This window comes from Chanos chanos, chromosome 1 (assembly GCF_902362185.1).
Source record: "Chanos chanos chromosome 1, fChaCha1.1, whole genome shotgun sequence".
In the NCBI taxonomy this organism is placed as follows: domain Eukaryota; kingdom Metazoa; phylum Chordata; class Actinopteri; order Gonorynchiformes; family Chanidae; genus Chanos; species Chanos chanos.
The window spans coordinates 32936185-32957311 of record NC_044495.1 but is presented as its reverse complement, the minus strand read 5'-3'; the positions used below and the strand labels follow the sequence as shown (position 1 = coordinate 32957311).

Sequence of the window (21127 nt, the reverse complement as noted above, 5' to 3'; positions counted from 1 at the left end):
ACAATCTACGAACGTAATGGCAAAATAATTGCACCTTACTAAATGAATGCTTAGCCCAGTGTTATTTCCCAACTGACTTCTTCAGCTGAGTTCACAACTTTTACTTCTGCAGCTTTTCCATATGGAAAGATGACTGCAGAAGTACACACATCACCCCACGGTCAATAGCAGAGGTCCAAGCTGTTAGACAGTGGTGTGACATGTAAATATGTCTTTCAGGATGACAAGTCTTTGTAAAAAAAAAAAGAAGAAGAAAATTTGTTTATTTATCACATTGCAGCTCCGTATAATCAATCAGTCCAGCTTTTAGAGTCAGACTGTGCTCATCTGAATAATATGTTCCACATTTGTATCTTGTTAGTTGTCGTTTGTGGAGGCGAAGGCAATCAGTTTTCCCTCTCGGTCAGACGCCAGCATTACAGGGTCAGGAGGGAGAGGAGTTGTCTGGGAAATGCTGTGAAATTTGGTTTAGTTTCTTTGCAGCTTTATTCGTGTGATCCTTTTTGTCTGTTATTAATTGTTTGTTGCGATGTAATTCCTTTTTTCTTTTGGAAATAAACTGTATCTGTTTATTTTAAACATTTTAAATCCACCCAATCTGCCCAGCAATCTTTCTTTCATCTTCTGTGCCTTAAAGGTTTTGTAACATAATTTTGCAAATTGATAGCTGATGACAGCTGAGATCAGAGCTTTGAAGTCAGTTACAGCTCGAGCACGTTCTGTTCTGTTGATTTTGCTCTGATTTGATTTTCATTGATTGGTGAATATGTATTCAACTGTCTAAAATACTGTTTGGAGATTAAGGTGCTTGATCAGAGACCACAGAATGAAGTATGTTGATATAATCTCCCTCTCAAAAACAGCGTTCTTATATGCTTATGTAATCAATGTTTCTGACTAAACCCTCTCAGTGTTCTGGCGCAATTAGGTATTATGAAAGTGTGGAAATCCCTCTGCTGCTTGTGCTGCAGACTCCTCCTGTTCACAGTAGAAATCTGCTCTTTCAGTATCTCCTCCATTAAAGACTGAATGCTCCATGGCCACTGAATGGTCCTGAATGAGGAGACACTCTGTTTTAGGACTCCTTTGGGAAGAAATATGAGTGTATGTTGCTGACAGGAATCATCCCTCAAAGCACATGCACACACACACACACACACACAGACAGACTCATAGACATCTAATAATTTTGAGTTCATGACCTCACATAAAAGCTACTCCAAATTCTCAGATTTATAGAAAGGGAGAAAAAGGGAGCAGGTGCGTGTGAACAAATATATATCCCCTCTTTTTTTCATACCATGCACACCTGCAGACATTTACAGCAGCATCGAAACGTCCTGTTCTAAAGATTGAGTTTGTGTGTGCATGTATTTATGTATTTGTCACGCTTGAGCACCGCACAATAGCCAGCACCCGTTTATTCTGTCACTGTGAAAGGGAAGTTGATCCTACTTCATTAATCTTGTCCTGTCCCTTTCTTCCACTTCCTTTCACTTCATGTGAGCGTTCTCTTTCTTCCTACCCTGAAAGCCATCCACACATCATAGAGTTCAAATCATAACTGCCTACAGTCTGAATCGGAGTGTCTGTAACCCTGGGCTTTGTGTTTTGCCCATAATAGGCCTGGAAGTGGAGTATTAGTGGAAGTGACCTAATCATCTGCAAATACACAAGCAAACACAGAAAGCCTTGTTTGTGGAGGTCATATTGTTAACAAAACTGGCAGAAGTTTTGTCCCGGTGCATGCTACCGGAGGAGTGTGGGGCACACACCGCTGGTATTCAGGGTGTTGTAAAGATCACTCACTGTGAGTTTGGTGTGGTTAATGAGACCAGGGTATCAGATGATCAGATGAAGGTTTCTCTTGTACGTACACATGTCAGTAAAGTAGAAATCACTTGCACTGACAGTAAATGGAAGGTGAGTATCTTCACTAGTTTTCAGAGTAGTATTTCCTGGTTGTCTTTGGCTGACAGAAGCTCTTGCCACTTTACATATGCCTACTTTACATTTAAGTATCAGGGTGCCGTTTTCCATGAATCGATGTATTTGTTTTTCTGTTTTTACTGAGACTGAAGGGTTTTGGAGATAAAGATCTCTTGCTGTCTCTACTTGACCCCAATCCACTTCAACCAGTAAGCACTATATGCACTTGTCCTATGCCCCTCTGAGTCCCCAATCCCAAAGATTAGGGTAATGCCATTCTTAAGAGTACCACTTTCTTAAGGGAGTGGGCATTCTCACATGGTTATCCCAGTCCTAACTTCCCATTAGCTGTTTGTTTGTAGTGAGAGACAGGCTACTGAGATTCTAAGTGTGCTGGCCTTACTGTGTTTCTCGGGTGTTTCGTCATCTGCACTGAAATGTCCTGTGATTCAGAGTGGTGGAGATGATATCTCTGTACCTAACTTTTCTCATCAGTTTAACATTCTCAGTTTTCATTCTTAACATTCTCAAGGTTCTTACACGGTTTAAGATTCAAACTCATATTTACAAAGTTTAACGAAAATCCCAATTTGGGAATTCACAGATTCTGGGTGCGGTTAAATTAGCAGATAATTCCAAAATAACTGTATTTTTAACCTTTAATGTTTAGGTTATAAATGGTTGTCAGATCTGTCAGGGTCTACAATACTGGAGCTACAGAGGTTTAATGGGACAGAAGGCGTAAAGGATGATTAAACCGTAAGACCCAAGCTAATTGTTTTTGATGTTGCTCTTGGTTTGCCTATAAAATGAGATTTGATGGCTGTGATTTAAGTGCATTCTGTGGCTAATATGCCCCCCCCCCCCACACACACACACACAGGTATATGCACAAAAGTCAAAGACAGGATTTCTGCACATTAACCATGAGGGAAGTCAGTTTAGTCTGCAGGGAAGCTTTTGGGGCTAGAGGAACAGAGTCTCCCCCCCGGATGCCTGGGGACTGTCGCCAACGTCCCCCTGAGGGGATCGGAGTGGAGCCTTGTGCTGCCAGCCTGTCCTGCTGGACTGGAGGACTGGAACAGTGCTTGGGAAAAAGTCAGAGAGAGATGTTTGATTGCAAAGAGTTAGACGGGGGCAGCAATATGAGAGACAGGCAGACTGTAGCCGGACGCAAATACAGACTGTAGATTGTGCCTTGGGAAGAAGGGGTTTGGTTGTTCACTGTAAGGGAAACCTTTATGAATCAACACAAAGTCCTTGATTCATGTGACCTGAGACTTCACAGTGTTTTGACACTGAAGAAAATCTAAAAGTTTGACTTAAAGAAGGTTTCTGCTTATGTTCTGGGTGATGTTTGATGGGTTTTGAATGGTTTTGATGGGTTATGGAGATACAGTATTTACCATGTGCCCAATGAAGCCGTGTCTATCTCCATCACCTCCCATCTCTTTTCATCCCTGCTAGATCTGTGAAGCAGTGATTGAAGAGGTACTTGACCTGTGTGGTTTAAGACATGGTTATGTATGGAGTATCTGCTTTCATAACTTAGTTGCAGTTGGATTTCACTTGAAAGTGTAGGACTTCACTTGAAACACTGATTTCCTGTTGTTCACAGATGTTCAATTTGTTTGCCTGTGTGTAAGTGGAGGTTTAAAGTAGCAGTGAAGTCTCTCTCTCTCTCTCTCTCTCTCTCTCTCTCTCTTTCACACTCAAACACACTCACACACATATACACTCACACACACACACTCACACACACACACACACACACACACACACACAAGCCCAGCTGTAATGACTGTGGTTCGGTTATGGCATGCAGTGCAAAGCGTGTGTGGGGTGGGATGGTGTCTGAACTGTGGAGGTCACACAGAGGTGGACTGAGGGCTGCCTTCCCTGTAGGGTGTTTGTTGGACAGGATATTGAAGCCTTCTGGAGGCCCCAGAAAAAAAGCTCTGCGCTTATTTAGGCCATTTCATGGCAAATGAGAACAGACACATGCCTTATCTACTCATCTGTGTGCATGTGTGTGCATGCGTGTGTGTATATGCATGTGTGTGCATGTGTGCATATGTGTGTGAGTGAATGCATGTATAGTTTGGTGGATGGTTTGTGGCTGTGGGTGTGGTAATGAGTGTGTGTGTGTGTGGGTCAGTAGATAGTTTGACTGTAGGTGTGTGTGTTTTTCAGTTGGGCCTGGTTGTGAGATGGATAAATGTGATTATGACACTGGTTTGATGGTTTTTGCCTGAGGTACAGATGTCCTCTTTAAGTTTTTTTTCCCCCTTTTGTTATTGTTTATGTGCTTGTGAGCTCTATGAAACAGCATTCACATACACACACACACACTCACACACACACTCACACACACACACACACACAAACACACACACACACACACACACACACACACACACACACACACACACACGCATACACACACTCTCTCTCACACACACAAATACACACACACGCAGACACACACTTTCACTCTTTCACACAAAAACATACACATGACTGGATACAATCACACACACTTGCAGAGCAAACACATTCACTCGCACTGGGCAGTGGTAATCAATATCACTGACACACTTTGAGCTCTGCATTTCAGCTCAGAGGACAGAAAGGCAGGCCTGTATCTGAGAAATAATAATTTCCAGCACTTCTAACTCTCTCTGACATCCAAATTAACTTAAGGCTATTGAGCTAATAGATCTAACACTTTGGTAGAAAGCAGCTTCTACACGATCGACATGATCAGTTTTTACAGTGTAACAAGACATTTATCATAATTTGAACTACACTACATTCATTTTATTACAATTGTGTGATTACATGATGGAGCTTTATGCCAGGGACAAAGGAAATATAAATATATGAGTATGATTGAGTTTGTTGGCTTGAACGATAAGTCACAGGTGGTGTTGTAATTAGAGTGTAGTCTCTACTAACATTACACTGATATGTCAAACAATACTGTGATTGAATGCCTCATATCAGCTTCCCCCTGTAGCCATGAGACCACTGTGAGTTTTTCTGGACTAATGGGTCCAGACAGGAGTATGGCAGAAGGATGGTGTGTTTTCATGAGTGTTCTTTCTCATTCTCTCTCTCGTTCTCTCTCTCTCTCTCTCTCTCTCTCTCTCTCTCTCTCTCTCTCTCTGTCTGTCTGGAGGGTTCGTGTCTGGCCGGCTGGCTGACTGCTGCCCCTGGCGTTTCCTGACTGATAAGTGGCTCTGATTAAACATGTGAAATTTCCTGCTGTGGGTTCAGCAGTAGCCCCTACAGACTCACTTTAGTGCCTCAGATGGTCACTGCTTTTACCCTTTTATTATACTCCAGAGGGAAGTATGCCTGATAAAGCTTAGTACACAAACACATTAACACACACACACACACACACACACACACACACATACCTAAAGACACACTAATGTATGAATGAATGTAAGGAGTAAGGGCTTAGCAACATTATTCAGGGTCACTTTACAGTGTGATCTTAAAACACTTCCACTGCTGCTAGAGAAATCAAGACTTTCTTATGGTATACTGAGACGTGTTTCAGATTTTTTTTTGTGGAGTGGATGATGGCCAAGCTTGAGTCAGTCTGAGTTTAAATTTATCGGACAAAGTTGGGGGGTTTTTTTGTAATCACGGCCGTTACTGTTCTATTACCCACAGACGCATTCTGTGTGCTCTGTTTCTTTAACACACACGTGTTCACTCCCACAGCGTACTCACTGACACATTCATGCCTGCCCACACTTAGATCAGTCATTAGTGTACCAATGTCCTGCTGTCTGTCTGATCCTTTCCCTGCCTCCTACTGAGGTACTGAGGGGATTAGGACAGCTCAAAATCAGAGCTATTCAACACAACATCCACTAGACACAACGCATCACTTACCAGCCACTACAGCCTACTTACAGCAAGACAACCACAACACCTGACACACAGCAAGACACAGCCTACTCACAGCAAGACAACTACAACACCCTACTCACAGCAAGACAACTACAACAGACTACTCACAGCAAGACAACCACTACACCCTACCCACAGCAAGACAACCACTACACCCTACTCACAGCAAGACAACTACAACACCCTACTCACAGCAAGACAACCACTACACCCTACCCACAGCAAGACAACCACTACACCCTACTCACAGCAAGACAACTACAACACCCTACTCACAGCAAGACAACCACTACACCCTACCCACTGCAAGACAACCACTACACCCTACTCAAAGTAAGACAACTACAACACCCTACTCACAGCAAGACAACTACTACACCCTACCCACAGCAAGACAACCACTACACCCTACTCACAGCAAGACAACTACAACACCCTACTCACAGCAAGACAACCACTACACCCTACCCACTGCAAGACAACCACTACACCCTACTCAAAGTAAGACAACTACAACACCCTACTCACAGCAAGACAACTACTACACCCTACCCACAGCAAGACAACCACTACACCCTACTCACAGCAAGACAACCACTACACCCTACTCAAAGTAAGACAACTACAACACCCTACTCACAGCAAGACAACCACTACACCCTACTCAAAGTAAGACAACTACAGCACACTACTCACAGCAAGACAACCACTACACCCTACTCAAAGTAAGACAACTACAGCACACTACTCACAGCAAGACAACCACTACACCCTGCTCACACCAAGACAACCACTAAACCCTACCCGCAGCAAGACAACTACAACAGACTACTCACAGCAAGACAACTACAACAGACTACTCACAGCAAGACAACTACAACATTTAGCACATCACATATCAACCACTACACCCAACACAGCCAACACCAACCTCTGTGCCTAAACAACCACACACCTTCCACTACAACTAATAAACCACACACCAACCACTACAACTAATGAACCACACACCAACCACTATACCCGTCCTGCCACACATTATGACACCAGGCATCACACACAATTTACTCAATTCAGACAGACCATAAAATACTGCTCCCAGGCTTAATTTACAGAACTACACTATTGCATTCTATGCATCCATCCATCCATCCATCCATCCATCCATCCATCCATCCATCTCCCCATCATAAATGATGTGTAGAGTGCCTGCTAAATTTAGTCAGTGGTTTCTTGTAGCTCTGTGCATGCTTCTTGTGCTGCACATGTATCTATAGACTTTGAGGTTTGAGGAAATTCACATTTACTGACACAACACTAGTAAAAGAACCTGAAAGGGCTCTGGCGCCATGAAGTTTCCCTCTCACAGGAGTCTTTATGCAGTGTGTGTGTGTGCGTGTGTGTGTGTGTGTGTGGAATTTCCTTCATCACGCTACACAAACACGCACTATTATACCCTCCTTTAATGAACGCAGGAAACCTGTTGTTTGCTGTTCACATGGTTGCCTGCCTTTTAAAGGTTAATAATGACGTAATCCTCAACACCATAAGCAATAAAGTTTTACAGTGGGTCCATTCACCAGTCATTTACTTGTCATTAGGAGCAGTCGTGATCAATTTGGTTTATTTGAATAGTGTCATAGGAGTCAAGACTTTTGGTTAATGTTCTCTTTGCCTCCTTGTGAATTTCTTTAATCACATAGAGCTTTAATGTATCGTTATACACCTGGACATGATTGCATCTACAATGAAAAAGAAAAGCAAAAAAGCTTTCATTTAACTTAAGTTTAAGCAGCTGGATCTGGAGCTTGGAACCAGAGAGTGTGTCACTGGCTCTAATATCCTACAGCCCTCTGTGGTTGATTGATGGTACAGCTCACATGCTAAGCTGTGCCGACTCGTCCACATGCATTCTCTTCATTGTTTTGACAGGTAAGGGCTAGGGTCTTGGCAGCTTGTTGACAACGTGTACTTAAGGCTCAATTGACGGTCAGGAGCATTACACAGGGTCGAGAAGTTGGCCTTGCAACTTAGTGGTAGGTGTCACAAGAGGCATGTGACCCGTTCAGGTTAAAGTGGACCGGAAAATACCGGAGGGAGTCATCGCACTGTGGATTTACAGTGCAGAGAAACATGCTAATGTCTCACAGTAAAGTAAACATATGATCAAGACTTTGGAAATGTTTCCACTAATGTGGAACAAAAGTCAGAAACACCCTGATAGCACTTCATAATGTAAGAGATTTTAACACAGTGCACCAGAGGTACCACAATACAAGTTAACATAGAGACAAACTCAAGTATTCCCAATGAAGCAGCTCACAGATTTAAGGGTAAATACATTCAGATAAGACACTACACGCGACAACATTCATATCACCACATATCGAAGTGTCTTTTTATCTGACAAAGCACAGTGGTCCATGCCAGCTATACCAACTGTAAGACGGGATATCTGCATGATGAATTGTAACAACTTAAAAAAAAATCTCTCACGTGGGTCACTTGTTACTTAAACTTAATTAGTCTCAGAGTTGTTTGTAATGAAGGTATGTGTGTTCGATGAGGAGTGTGTGTCTGTCCGAAACTGTATGGCACAGAAATAGCAAATCTTAACATAAGAACTGTGAACTTATGAAAGAGAGGCCTCGCATTGGATATTTGGGGTGTGTAAGCGTAATCTCCTGTAAAGTCAGAGGGAAATGTTGATTTTTGCTATCCCAGGTTTCAGGGTGCTTGTGCGTCTTTGTCCATGATACAAGCAGGGCTATTTTTCGATTAAACATTCCAAACAACATTTCCTGTCTGGAGTCACTCCACCTGACATTGTGAATTAATGTCAGAATGAGGATATCTAGCTAGGGTTAGGTCTTGGGCTAAAGTGTAGCCCTCCTGGGGGAGGATAAAAACAAGTCAGTCAAAGAATCAGAATTAATCCTCAGCACTTTCCCAAAAAATGTCAATATAAATTCAACAAATTCAGCGGAAAGTTTCCAGCTCCTGTCTTTTCCCTTTTTTAAACTCCATTCTTCTGTTATTCTTTCATTTGGCTCTGACTGCGTTGAATACATTACTCAATTTTACTGATAGTTTACATTTAAATTATCTGTTCATCTCATGTCAAGGTCCATTTGTTTTCTTTTTTTTTTGTTTTTCTTTTGAACTGTCAAATGCTTTGGGCCATAACGTTGAACTGTGATTATATACAAAACACCCCCGTGTGTGGATCAATCACACTGAAGCTGCCGCCAGAGTTCCTCTGAGTATCTAACACTCAGTATCTCCCAAAATATGGATAGTTTTTTCACTGGATAAGTAAACATATGGCATATTTTTCTAACCTTTGGAATATTCATGTGGGATTTCATACAGAGGCATATACTGGAACTGTGACAGGGTTCTCTTGCTCCTCTCTGACTGCAGCACGGTTCTCATCATTGCACACTGAAATACTCATTCTTCCATTCAGTTCTTGGCCACCCTCTCTGTTTGAATTTGGTTTGGAAACTGTTGGCCTGGAAGCACTCCTCAGCAAAAGCCTAATCGAGGGCTTCCATATTTCACTGATGACCTTGATGCTTTTTTAACTGCTCGCATGAGTTAGACGCGCCTGTAGGGCTCAGGGGTTAATGCAGTCACACTTGTTGCCTCAGTCCAGGTGCTAAATCACCCAGTGAGAAGACCTCAGCGTCTGAATGATGACAACTCATACATTCAGGGGGAAAAAAAAGAAAAGAAAAGAAAAGAAAAACAATTTTGTTATGTTTGGGAAAAGAGCACTTGTCATTTGCAGAACTATAGCTTTCACTTGAGGTCCCCTGTCTGACTCGTCAGTTAGTCAGCGTGCAGTGTTACAGTTCTGAGACCTGGTTAGAAACAGCAGTATAGCAGAAATGGTTAGAAACAGCACTGTAGCAGCCTGGTCCCTCTCTGAGAAATTCAGAATGATCTTAGGAGAGTGAAACACTGAGTTTGCGTATGTGTGTGTGTGTGTGTGTGTGTAAGCCTCCTGTAATGATCTGTGTATTGTAAAGAAGATGAGTAATCTGTGAGAATGTGGGTTTATGTAATGTGTGAGGGATGACGGCAAACGTTGGTGGTAGTTGGTGTGAGGGGAAAGAGGATTGGCTGTGTGTGTGTGTGTGAGAGCGAGAGAGAGAGTGTGTGTGTAGAGCTGCTTGATTGGAGGCTCTGTGTGTCTTTCACAGGACAAGATGTGATAGTGTCATTGAAAGTGTGACATCATTTTGTGGATGTTCAAGTGTTTCTTCTCAGGATCTCCCCCATAGAGCTATACGTCACTTCGGGAGACATACAACTGTCTATTGTGTCTATTCATATGTGCCCTTAGGTACTCTCTCTCTCTCTCTCTCTCTCTCTCTTACATACACACACACGCACTTTCCACGTTTATCTCTCCCGATGTCTCTCACTCTCTCTTTCAGAACATTCTCTATCGGGGAGTGAATTATAGTCTCCCACACACATTCCCTCCTTCTCACTCTCTGCAGGTGCTCTGTTTCTCTCCCTCTCAAAACATGCCTCTCTCTTTCTCTCTTTCCCTCTCTCTCTCGCTCTCTCACAGTTACACACACACACACACACACACACACACACTCATCATTAAACCCGAGCAAAATCCCTCATGCTCTTCTCTCATTTATTTGATTAGGGGCAGGTTAGGTGAAGACGTTGGTGGTTCGGTGGGAAGGAGCAGAGAGACTAGAGGGCACTTAACATAAAGTCTGTATTTCTGAAGGAAGAACGATCACAATCACTCCGTGTCTCTTCAAGTTCAACTGCTCTTCCTTTAGATCTCATTATAGCAGGAGTAGTGTGGTTCAGGTAGTGCTATAGAAGAGAGGCCGGCCAGAAAGCTGATCTTCTGTGTTATCATTCCTGCAGATGAAAGGTATTGTCACGGTTAATAAATCTTCCAGTACATGTTGAGCCTCATGTGTTTATATGTTCTCTACAGTGTAGCGTTTCATTCTCAATCTGTCTGCTCCCTCTCTCTCTCTCTCTCTCTCTCGCTCTCTCGCTCTCTCTCTGTTTTTCTCTCTGTTCTGTTTTTCTTCAGTAATCACTGATGGAGCATGTCTGGTATATGACTTTCTGAAGATTTCAGGTTTACATGTAATTCTGTCGATCGTGCTGTAGTGTACACACAGCTGGAGAAGGCTGGGGAGGCAGTGCTGAGGTATTTGGGATCATACACGCTTTTGAATTTGCTAGTGATGTTTAATGATTCATACACTCACCAGACTGGGCTTTGATTTGTTAGCGCTCCGCTTACTTCCAATCACAATGGAGAGACTTTTAGAACAGCGACTCTCCAGACTCCATAGTAATCCATCATAAATTTGGGATAAGTGTAGGATGAAACTGAACTATATCATTTAGGTTTTGTTTTGTGGTCTTGTTTTACTCAAGATGTAGACAACGGGCCAGACAGTTTTAGGCCACCTGCACCTCTTTGATGCCGCTGAGCTATAGTCGCGTATTCTCAAAAGGCAATCGATCATATCCTTAAAAACTGACTGTGCCAAGGTCATTTTTTAATATTAATTTTACCATTAATAACAGTCTATGGTTTTCCGTGCTAATGCAGTTTTGTCAGTCGTCACCATCGCCGTGTATAAATCATGCTAATTGAGTGCTGACACAGGATAGCGCCTGTGGTGGGAGTTTAAGTGGGTCCGTGCCAAGACCAGCCGGATTATTCCGCACCTCACTCAGAGCGCTGTTCACATATGTCCGCTCTTCAGTAAGGGCTTCAGCTATGTTACCGTGCCTGCTCTTTCCAAAGTCCCCGGAGTCTTGGTCAACTCTGCCTAGATCAGTCAGCTCCTGCCCAAATCAAATTTAGGCATAGAAATCGTGACAGCTGAGAGAGGCCAGTGTGAGACCGGAATACGTTTGGCCTGTGAATGGAGATGGCTTTAACCTGAGGGTAGCCCTCAGCTAACCAATTCCAAGGTGATAATTTTTTTTTCTATTTCTGTCTCTGTAGTTTGAGTTTTGACTGTGCCAAGAAGATATGTTACTTCCACATGATACGATTATCACCTCTCATCATCGTGTGTCACTGCCTAAGAGGATGTGTAATAGAATCCTTTTGTTCTGTGGTGGTAGCACAGTAATGCAGTCAGCAGGGTCTTGTTTGTTTAAACTGATAGTTTCACCAATTCCTCTGCCTGTCACTGGCCGCAGGAATTTACACACAAGAGCAGTTCCTCAGACATAGATACATTCGTATGAAAAACACACACACTCTCTCTCTCACACACACACACACACACACACACACACACACACACACAATTCTGTGCTTTGTTATTTTTAGTAGAACACAAATGTTTTCAGAACACAGCCTTCTGTCTTTGTTGTATGTATGTATGTGTGTGTGTGTGTGTGTGTGTGTGTGTGCGTATGTGGCTGTATCCTTATCCATGAAAAGAGAGCTGATTGTTTGTGTGTGTGTGTGCATGTATGTCTGTGAATTTGTCCATGCTTGTATGTTGTGTGTGTTTATCTGTATGGCATACATGCTGGATATATATGTCTGACATGTGCTAGCATATGTCCGTGAGCAATCTGCATGCAACTGCTCAATTTAGGTCCTGAGGCTCTTGTTGTTTTTTGTATGTTGTATGAGAGTGAGCATGTGTGTGTGTGCACGTGTGTGTGTGTGGATGTGGGTGTCAGACCCCAGCCTTTTTGACCTCATTGTGGTTTATTGACCAGCGCATGAACACATGAATGTGAGCAGGAATTGCTTTTTGACTCTCTTTCCTGATCCTTCACTGTTGGCATGGTGCAAGAGAAATATAACATTGCCCGTCCAGTTTTAGAAATCCAAGTGATACAGATGTAATGTTTTTTTCTGTCTCACATATTTTAACTGCACCTTAGGACACTGGCCATTCTACCTGGTTCAGTACACTTTGTATTGCTGCTAGCTCTCTGAAACCCTTACTTATAAAGGTCTGAATGTTAAAAGGCAAGGTCAGAAGTAACACATGTACCTGTAAAACTTTGGATGTATCCTGCAGTTCCCTTGATCATCCAGTTATGTACTTTAGAAGACAAACATCGGTAAGAATGTTGAGAGATTCAGCAAAAGGCAGGAAGTATCATCAAAATGTCAGGAGAACAATCTATACTTTCCCTTACTGAAAATTGAGAAATGAGAAAGGGAATAAACCTAGTAAAAATGAGAACCCTTGGGATGTTGATCAGGTCATTGTCAACAGAGTACACAGTCCATTACTAAGCATGGTTCTCATTTCAAAGCAGCACAGTTCTTATCCGTCTGAAGACTAAAGACTGTGGATTTGCCTTTAACTGGTATTCTGATCTGAAGAATAAAGACTGTGGATTTGCCTTTAACTGGTATTCCTGTGAGCTCATCCACTTCCTCTATCTCAGGCTGCCCGTCTTGCTAACAGGTGCGTGGTTATGTGTGGTGCTAAAAGCAGAAAGTAGGCCAGAATTCTCCAGCCACCTCCAAAGACTACTCCCATAAGCCTCAGGGGCAGGCAGTGGCAGAGCGAGAGATCTGCTCTCCTTAACTGTAGAGCAGCTTGCCCTCCTTAAAGCAGCAGAGTAGTCATTCTGCATCTGTCAATCACTCATTCACGTCAGATATTCCTACAGGAAAAACCTTAAAAAAGTAATCGTTTCAGCTGCGTCGTCCAACAGCAAGTGGCTAGACATAGGATCATCACTTCTGAATTTCTTGAAGCACTTCTAAGATACACCTCCAGATTAATAAGGAATGAATGATCATGTGTGTAAGAGTTAAAGTTAAGATAATAATAAAATATTGCAGCTAATTTAGTACAACCCTCACCCTCCTGTTAGTAACTTTGTTTGTTGTGAGTACCTTCATTGGTGATGCTCCCTATCAGCTCCTCCATGACTGGCATCTCAGAGACTGGGCTACACCAGTTCTGTTGTTGTTCTTCTTGCCTTCAGCTTTTTAAAAATCAACCATCTCCCAAGCGCCAGACCACCACTCTACCCTTGTCTCTGAGAAAAAAAAGCTGTCATGTTCTCACCATTCACTGGGGTGAATAGAATGGGGGTTGTGAGATTTTGAATGGGGGGTTTTTGGGGTTGGCAGTAAGCATGAGATAGATGGTCCCCCCACCTAACCTCTGGCTGAACCAAAGGAGTCCTGCTGTTCCACAGAGCCTGAAAAATGAAAAGATGGCTCTGCCAAAGATCCCACTTAGGGACAAAAACAACACCAGCCACATACTGGGTGTAGTTAGTTACATATCTTTGTTTAAGCTGAAGCATAGTTTACTCCTGTAGAGGTAGATGTGGTGGCTTGTTGGTATATTTGTGGTGTGGATATCAAGGATTTTTTTCCTTTTTTTGGCACAGAGATGTGCACATGAATCTGTGACTCGTGACTTGACTCAGACTCTAAAGCCTATCTCTCATGACTCCAATCTGACTCTTTATCCAAGGACTTTTGACTTCGGACTTCACTCTGTTACAAATTTGTTATTTCTGTTAGATACAAAGATATCAAAAAAGAGGTCTGCTTATAGTGGGACAAGAATCACTGACACCAACAACAACAACACATTCTACTTTATCTGTCAGCTAAAGACACACATGACTTTATCCAGACTCAGCTTCTCAGCACATGGGACTCGACTCAGGACTCTCTTGGAAAGTGAGACTCTGGACTCATGGAGAAAAATCCTTGCTTACTCAGCATCTTCTGTCCTCCTGTCTCCTTTTTGTTGACAAGTTTGATGTATTACACCTGGGCAAAGCAATTTGCTGTACATTTTAATGACACTTGGCATCATTATTGTCTGCAGCTTGTAGCTGAAGTGATGGAATCAGCTGATAACACGTATGAGAATGGTTGAATACATTATCGCACTTTTGTATACGTACATATTTTATCATATACATTTTTAATCGTTTGGACCTAAACTGTTGTACTTTCAGAGGCTGTTTTAGCTGATAGAAATGTTGATCAATGGAATCACTCAGCTTTTACTGATCTGTTTGCGTCAACATCAAAGCCAATGGGTCACTGCCATTTCCTTTAGCTCTTAGCTTAAATTTGAGCAGGAAAAGGACTGATCAAGTGGAGTCATTTGGACAGAGAACAAAGTGGTTTACAACAACCCTAGATTGACCGATTTGTCGTTGGAGAATTCTCCTGAATGAGCGTACATGGGGCTGGCTTTTCTTTTAACAGTCTAAAATTTCCTTGTAACTTTGCATTGTATTATGAGATGAAGTTTTCTTTGGAAACCTTGGAGTCCCATGGAGGCCAGAACAACCATTACTTGTCAGGCTTGACAAAAGTTTCAGTCAAGTCTCAGCTGATATTGTTAGATATGCATCCACATGTGTTGCAATATGTTGGAGGGAAAAAGAGCAGTTAATTAGAGTGCCGAAGGAGACCAAGCACTTTATTGGCTGACTGCCATAAAAGTTATTTATACATTTTTCAACTTTGATGTGTAGTAGTCATTTCACCGTTCCACAGTGTCTGTTTATGGATACTCAACAAGCTGGTTAAATTTGGCAGAAAATCGTGGCATGTTGGAACAGGTATAGTGTGAGTATCTTGTTAAGAGTTTGTTGATGTTTTTCGAGGTTTTAGTCAGCTGGGGCTCAGCTGTCAGCAGTGGAGTAGCATTTCTAAAACCTTGAATGCTTTAAGGGGCTTCTGAATTGTGGGAGGGATTTTTTTGTTTGTTTGTTTATTTTTACAACATTCATTATAAGAGAAACCCATAGCACAGGTTAATAATTAAGAAGTTGTGCCCTCCCATCTCTGAGGTAGGCCACTTGGGGTTACCATGGAGATACCATGACAGAGTCTGTTTTTATTGGCTGAGTCTGGGGAGGTTCAGTTTAGCCCCTGTTCACACTGAGCAGTAATCTACTCTCAGAAACACAGGCTCTGTTGTCATGGATTTTTCTGAACTGAATCGTGAGAGAAGATGATATTGAATGCAATGGCTTTTCTCAGGGCTACCTGTGTGTTCTCAGGGCTGTATAACTGTGTGTTCACAGTTCAGTTCATCTCAGTGTGTGATTATATGGTTAATTTCATTGCTCTTCATGACTTCAGCACTCATTAAGACCAGTGAGGTAGTTCTCATGTGTCAGCTGTTCTTTACTGGGTGTCCCACAGTGGACTTCTGTGAGCAGTCTGGTCAATTATGTTTAATTTACCATAGCGTACCAACCACAGCATCTCTTCTCCCTATGCACCACTGTGACCAAATATTCTGACTATTTTAAGGCTTGGTGTCCAGACATCAAGCGTAATGATGTTTATTATTTCATTCCCTTTTTCCATCTAAAAATATGTTGGACGGTCAAGGGTTGTTTGAACCACAAAGGCACAAAAATGTCACACTCCTTGCAAATGTAAATGAAGATTATGTTGACAAAGTGTTTTGCTGGTGATGGTCCCTCATGAGAAAATGTTTACATTTGTTTATGTTTACTGCAGCAGTTTCTGCCGTAGCAAAGGGAATCTACATTCCCACCAGAAAACAACAAAGACATGGAAGTGAGGAACTTGGACATGGATCCCTGAGAATGGTCTGTGTTATGTCATTAAATATCCACCGGGAAAACACATCACAGAAAAAAGGGAAACATCTTTTGATTGTTTAGCGAAACAATGCAGCTGAAGAGCGGACACACATCGGGATGCATTCTGTCTCTGCAACAAAGGCAACACATTCCTCCGTCTAATTGAGTCGGCCTAGCATGACCCCTGTCCGTTTTTTTTTGTTGTTGTATTTTTTTAAACAGTAAGCTTAGGCGAGAAGTTACCATGTGAGTTTTTTTGAAAGCACCCCGCGTTAGCGACCCAGGAATGTTTGTGTGAGATCGATATCCTGAAACCTGGTTAGCTAATTGCTAGTTACATGTTTTGACACTGCCGGCAGTGAGGAAGATCATCACAGTTAATTCGAGGGAAGTATCTGTTGACAGAACAGTGTTTTCTGTACTACCTTTTTGCAAAGGCTATTGGAATTATGGGCAAAACAGGAATTTCTCCTTTGGCCTTTTGGTATGGGTGTTCACCAGAGATTTGTGGAGTAATTCATTTGGACTTTGGGCTCAGCCTAATTCCCAGTTGGCTCTTTGGTTGGACCCGTCCAATTTGTGTTAATGTGTTAAGAGCAAATTCATGTTTTATGTTACTTGTTAGCTACAGCTCCCTGACTTGGGCCTCCTCAGAGAGCTAGTTATGGGTCTATGCAAGGAATTAGGCCCTGCTGAGCTGGTAAACGTATTGTATTGTGTGTGTGTGTGTGGGTGTGTGTGTATGCAAGCATGTGTGTGTTTGCGTTTGTGTGTGTGAGATGAGGAAGACAGGGTGTGTGAAAAGCCTGACACACCCTGCTCATGAGCTTCCCTTTGGTCTGGGCAGAACTCCAGTCTGAGGTGAGTGGCCAAATTTATCTGAACAAGTTTGTGAATTATGGGATCCATGTGTCAAGGTTCAGCCAGGTAATGAGAATGACAGGCCCAAACTCAGACTCAAAACCCTGACAGACTCAAAGAGCCATGCCTGCAAGAGAGGGAAAGATGTCATTCCAGTTTACACGCAAGACCTAGGACTGGTTTGTGTCTTTCTGATTTAGCAGATTAAGGAAATGTGCTCTGTGTGTGTGAGTGTGTGTGTGTGTGTGTGTGTGTGTGTGTGTGTGTGTATGTATGTGAGTGAGCCCTCAGTCATTGCTGCAGTGCTGCAGTAGTACAGCTCTTACCTGATGATGCATTATCTCAGTCATGGGATCTATTTAAACACTCGGCCGTTAAACTGATTACGGACCATGACCAATCAAAACCACTGTCACCAGAGATGACACTGCAAAGACCAGTGGTCCTGGTCATCTTCACTGATTATTGCATCACTATATAACTGTCTTAGAGTGGCATGTTTTCCCACAGAAATGAAAATGTGTGGGGTTGTTGGGAGATGAGATGGTATTTCCTGAGTGCTTTTAAGAATCTGCATCACGTAGAGTCATTTATTTACAGTGCTTGCCTTGCTCTCAGCAGTGGCGTATGCTGCAAGTGAATGCTTCCTATTTTAACCATCTGCAGGTCAAAGCTATGCTTGCGCTTTCACACACACGCACACATACACACACACACACACACAGTCCATTAGCACTTGGCGGTAGGCCTCTGGTCCCCCCTGAGCCCAGCTTGGTGTGTCTGGCAGTTTGGTGACATACAGCAGTGCGTTTCTTTTGTATGCCTTCCAAACCTGAAACACAACTCTGGCTGTTCCCCATTCTCCTTGTCCTCTCTCTCTTTCCACTTGCTTTCCTCAGCTGAACAAATACACACATTGCTATGACTGGCCCGCTGTGGTCCTGTAAGTGTTTCAGCTGCCTAAGTAGCTGTCCGCTTTTAACAGGTATTTTTTCCCCACTGTTTGTCAAATGAATGAGGCACTAATCATTTCCCCATTTTCCCTTGAGTACATTTAGCAGATATTTACAGGCAATGTGGTCTCAGGTCCCAGTCTATAAGTTTGCAGGGATGGTGTGGAGATTGTGTGTGTGTTTTCAGGATTGGTGTGTAACTGAAGGCTTTGTAAATGTGTTTTCAGAATTGGTGTGTGGCTGAGGGTTTTTTAAGTGTGTTTTCAGGAATGGCATGTAGCTGGGGTTTTTGTGTTTGTTTTGTGTATCTTACCGGGTGGAGAGCTTAATACTGAGATTGAGGGAGGTCTGTGCTATGGAGGGACCACACATCTCGCACAGGATAAAAAAAAAATGACATAATAATTTGATCATAGGGGAGTTAAATTTGGCACATTTAAGTTGTTTACATAATTCATTTGTTTGAGTTCAGTGGTATTAATAACACCTGTGAGACAAAATTCTAGGAACTGCACAGAGGAGTTTCAGCCACAGTAACACAGTCTCCCTCCGGTCCAGTGAAAGTTTTCCCTAAGACAGGGGCTTATGTAATTCATCAAAAGTTGTTATCTATTTTTAAATATGTGAGAAACCCTGTTCCAGTTGTCTTAAATGTCTCATTTGTCTTATCACCCTCTTCAGGATTAACAAAATAAATGGTAAAAACCTTATGAACTCATTTGGTTGTGAAGATGTTGGTTCTTCCCACACTGAGTTTCAGGTAAATTTGTAAGTAGCTAGGGCACTGTAAAAGGTACCGTGAGCTATGGAGTATTGGTTGCTAGAGTAACCAAAGGGCTTGCTACAAGTGGAGGTAAATCCTCAGTGTCACATCTAGTTAGTCTCTTGGAAAGCCTGAGAAGGTGATTTGGTCAGGATGACAACAGCTTAGCGACAAGCTTGTTAGCTCTGTGCTGTCAAAGAGTGGGTGGCAGGTTCTTCATTCTCTCTCTCTCTCTCTCTCTCTCTTTTTTTTATTTTACTCCCCCTCTCTCCTTCCATCTGCTTTTCCTCTGTACTGTCAATTGGCTGTGTGCAATAAGCGGAGGAGAAATCTTTGATATTGAGGAAGGTCATTTCCTGTTTCTTTGTAAGTGCTTGTTCTTGGTTTCTCAGGCCTGCTGTTGTCTGTAGTGATGCCAGCGACGTTGTGTCATTATGCTTTTTTACCACAGCAGGACTGCGTGTTTCACAAATAACTCTTCTGATATCAATGATCAAGACTCGGGCACCGTCCAACTATGATCTGCTGCTGCAAGAACACAATTAGACAAAGACAGCGGAGAAAAGAACAGTGTGGAGAGAGGAAAGGCCAGAGTCATAGTTGTGTAACACGTACTTGTTTATATCAGGTATTGTGAGGACTGTGGATGGGAGAGCAGAGAGGAAGGTGTGTGTTGACCTGATAACTGACTGTGTTTGCTGTTGCAGGCAGTGACGGGCCGGGGTTTCGGTGACAAGGACTTCAGGAGCGGCCTGGACAACGGCATTCTTCTGTGCGAGTGAGTACAGACACTTTCGCGCCTTTCGGGTCTTTTTAAAATGACACGAACGCTAGTAGAAATAAATTATGCCGGTCTTGGTCTCACATGTGCGCCAAATGGACGTTGATATTTAGAAAGTTGTCATATTGTCTTTGTGAGTGAGATGTTTAGCTGAGGTCAGTTTCTTTGCATCTCAGTTGGAAACAATCACTGTGAAGTTAATTCAGACGCTTTGTTCACTTTTAATTGGCAGTGGTAATTGTTTCATATAAATATTCTTGACACAGTGCATGAGGAGTGTACAGATGGCCAGTGTGATTGTAGTGTCAGCTTTGTGTGTGTTTGAGAATGAGGATGAAGAAGAATAGTGTTTGTGTTATTAGGGAAGAGGCCTGATTAATGGTGGTTTACTTGTCTGCATCTTATTTTTAAAGAATTACAGTTCAGTCCTGTGTCTTCACTCCTGTCATACCAAACGCTGCATCACACACTGGGATGAATACTCAAGCCATTTTTTTTTCAGGGGACACCTCTGTTTGTGTTTGTGCGTGTGTGTGTGTGTATGTGTGTATGTGTGTTGGCACATATGCAGGTGCACATATGTGTTGTTCTATTCATGGCGTGTTTTTCATTAGTGGGAATAGCACAATCCTGTCCTTTCCCAGCAAGAATCAAATCTGTCAGATTTATGTTGCATCAGCAGGAGAGAGGGAGAGAGTGTGTGTGTGTGTGTGTGTGTGTGTGTGTGTGTGTGTGTGTGTGTGTGTCCGTGCATTCAGCTGCCCCTGGAGGTACTGCTCAGGAAAAGGGTTGCAGTAGGGTCAGCTGTAACAGATGGGTGAACCCCACTACACACACACTCATCACAAAGCAGGCCTGTCATTCCAGTCCAGCACCATCCTGACATAGTGTCTAATGAGGTTTATTTAGGGCCCTGATACTGCCAATCAGAAGTGGTTTACATAACCCTCTGACTTCCCCCGAACTCTGCCTGTTTTCTTTACCAATCCCACTATTGTTATACTTGCATTAACTGAAGTGTTAGCTTTAAATCAAGCTTAATGCTTTACGGGCTCTCATGTAAAATGTGCGTTCATACAGCATTTCCTTACGCTCCTGTATAGGAAAGAATGTTAATAGTAGCTTTTGTGATTAAGTGTTCTTAAAGATATCTTTTTGTATATTTCTAACTATTTTATTATGTCGAATAATCAATTATTATTCTTCTGGATTAAACCTTACATGTGACTTTAATGCAGGACTCTTTCAACCTGGTCCTGGAGGTCAAGAGTCCTGTTGGTTTTTATATTAACCAAAGACTATGTTCTCTGACTGCCCAAA

The 21127-nt window shown here is 42.5% G+C and overlaps 1 protein-coding gene across 1 annotated transcript in view; it reads left to right on the top strand.

The window, feature by feature from the left end:
• limch1b (LIM and calponin homology domains 1b) overlaps positions 1-21127 on the top strand; it is a 71648-nt gene that overhangs the window by 9345 nt on the left and 41176 nt on the right. The window contains exon 2 of the mRNA XM_030776009.1: positions 19734-19804. Within this exon, the coding sequence (XP_030631869.1) occupies positions 19734-19804 (71 nt within the window). The remainder of the gene's footprint in view (positions 1-19733; positions 19805-21127) is intronic.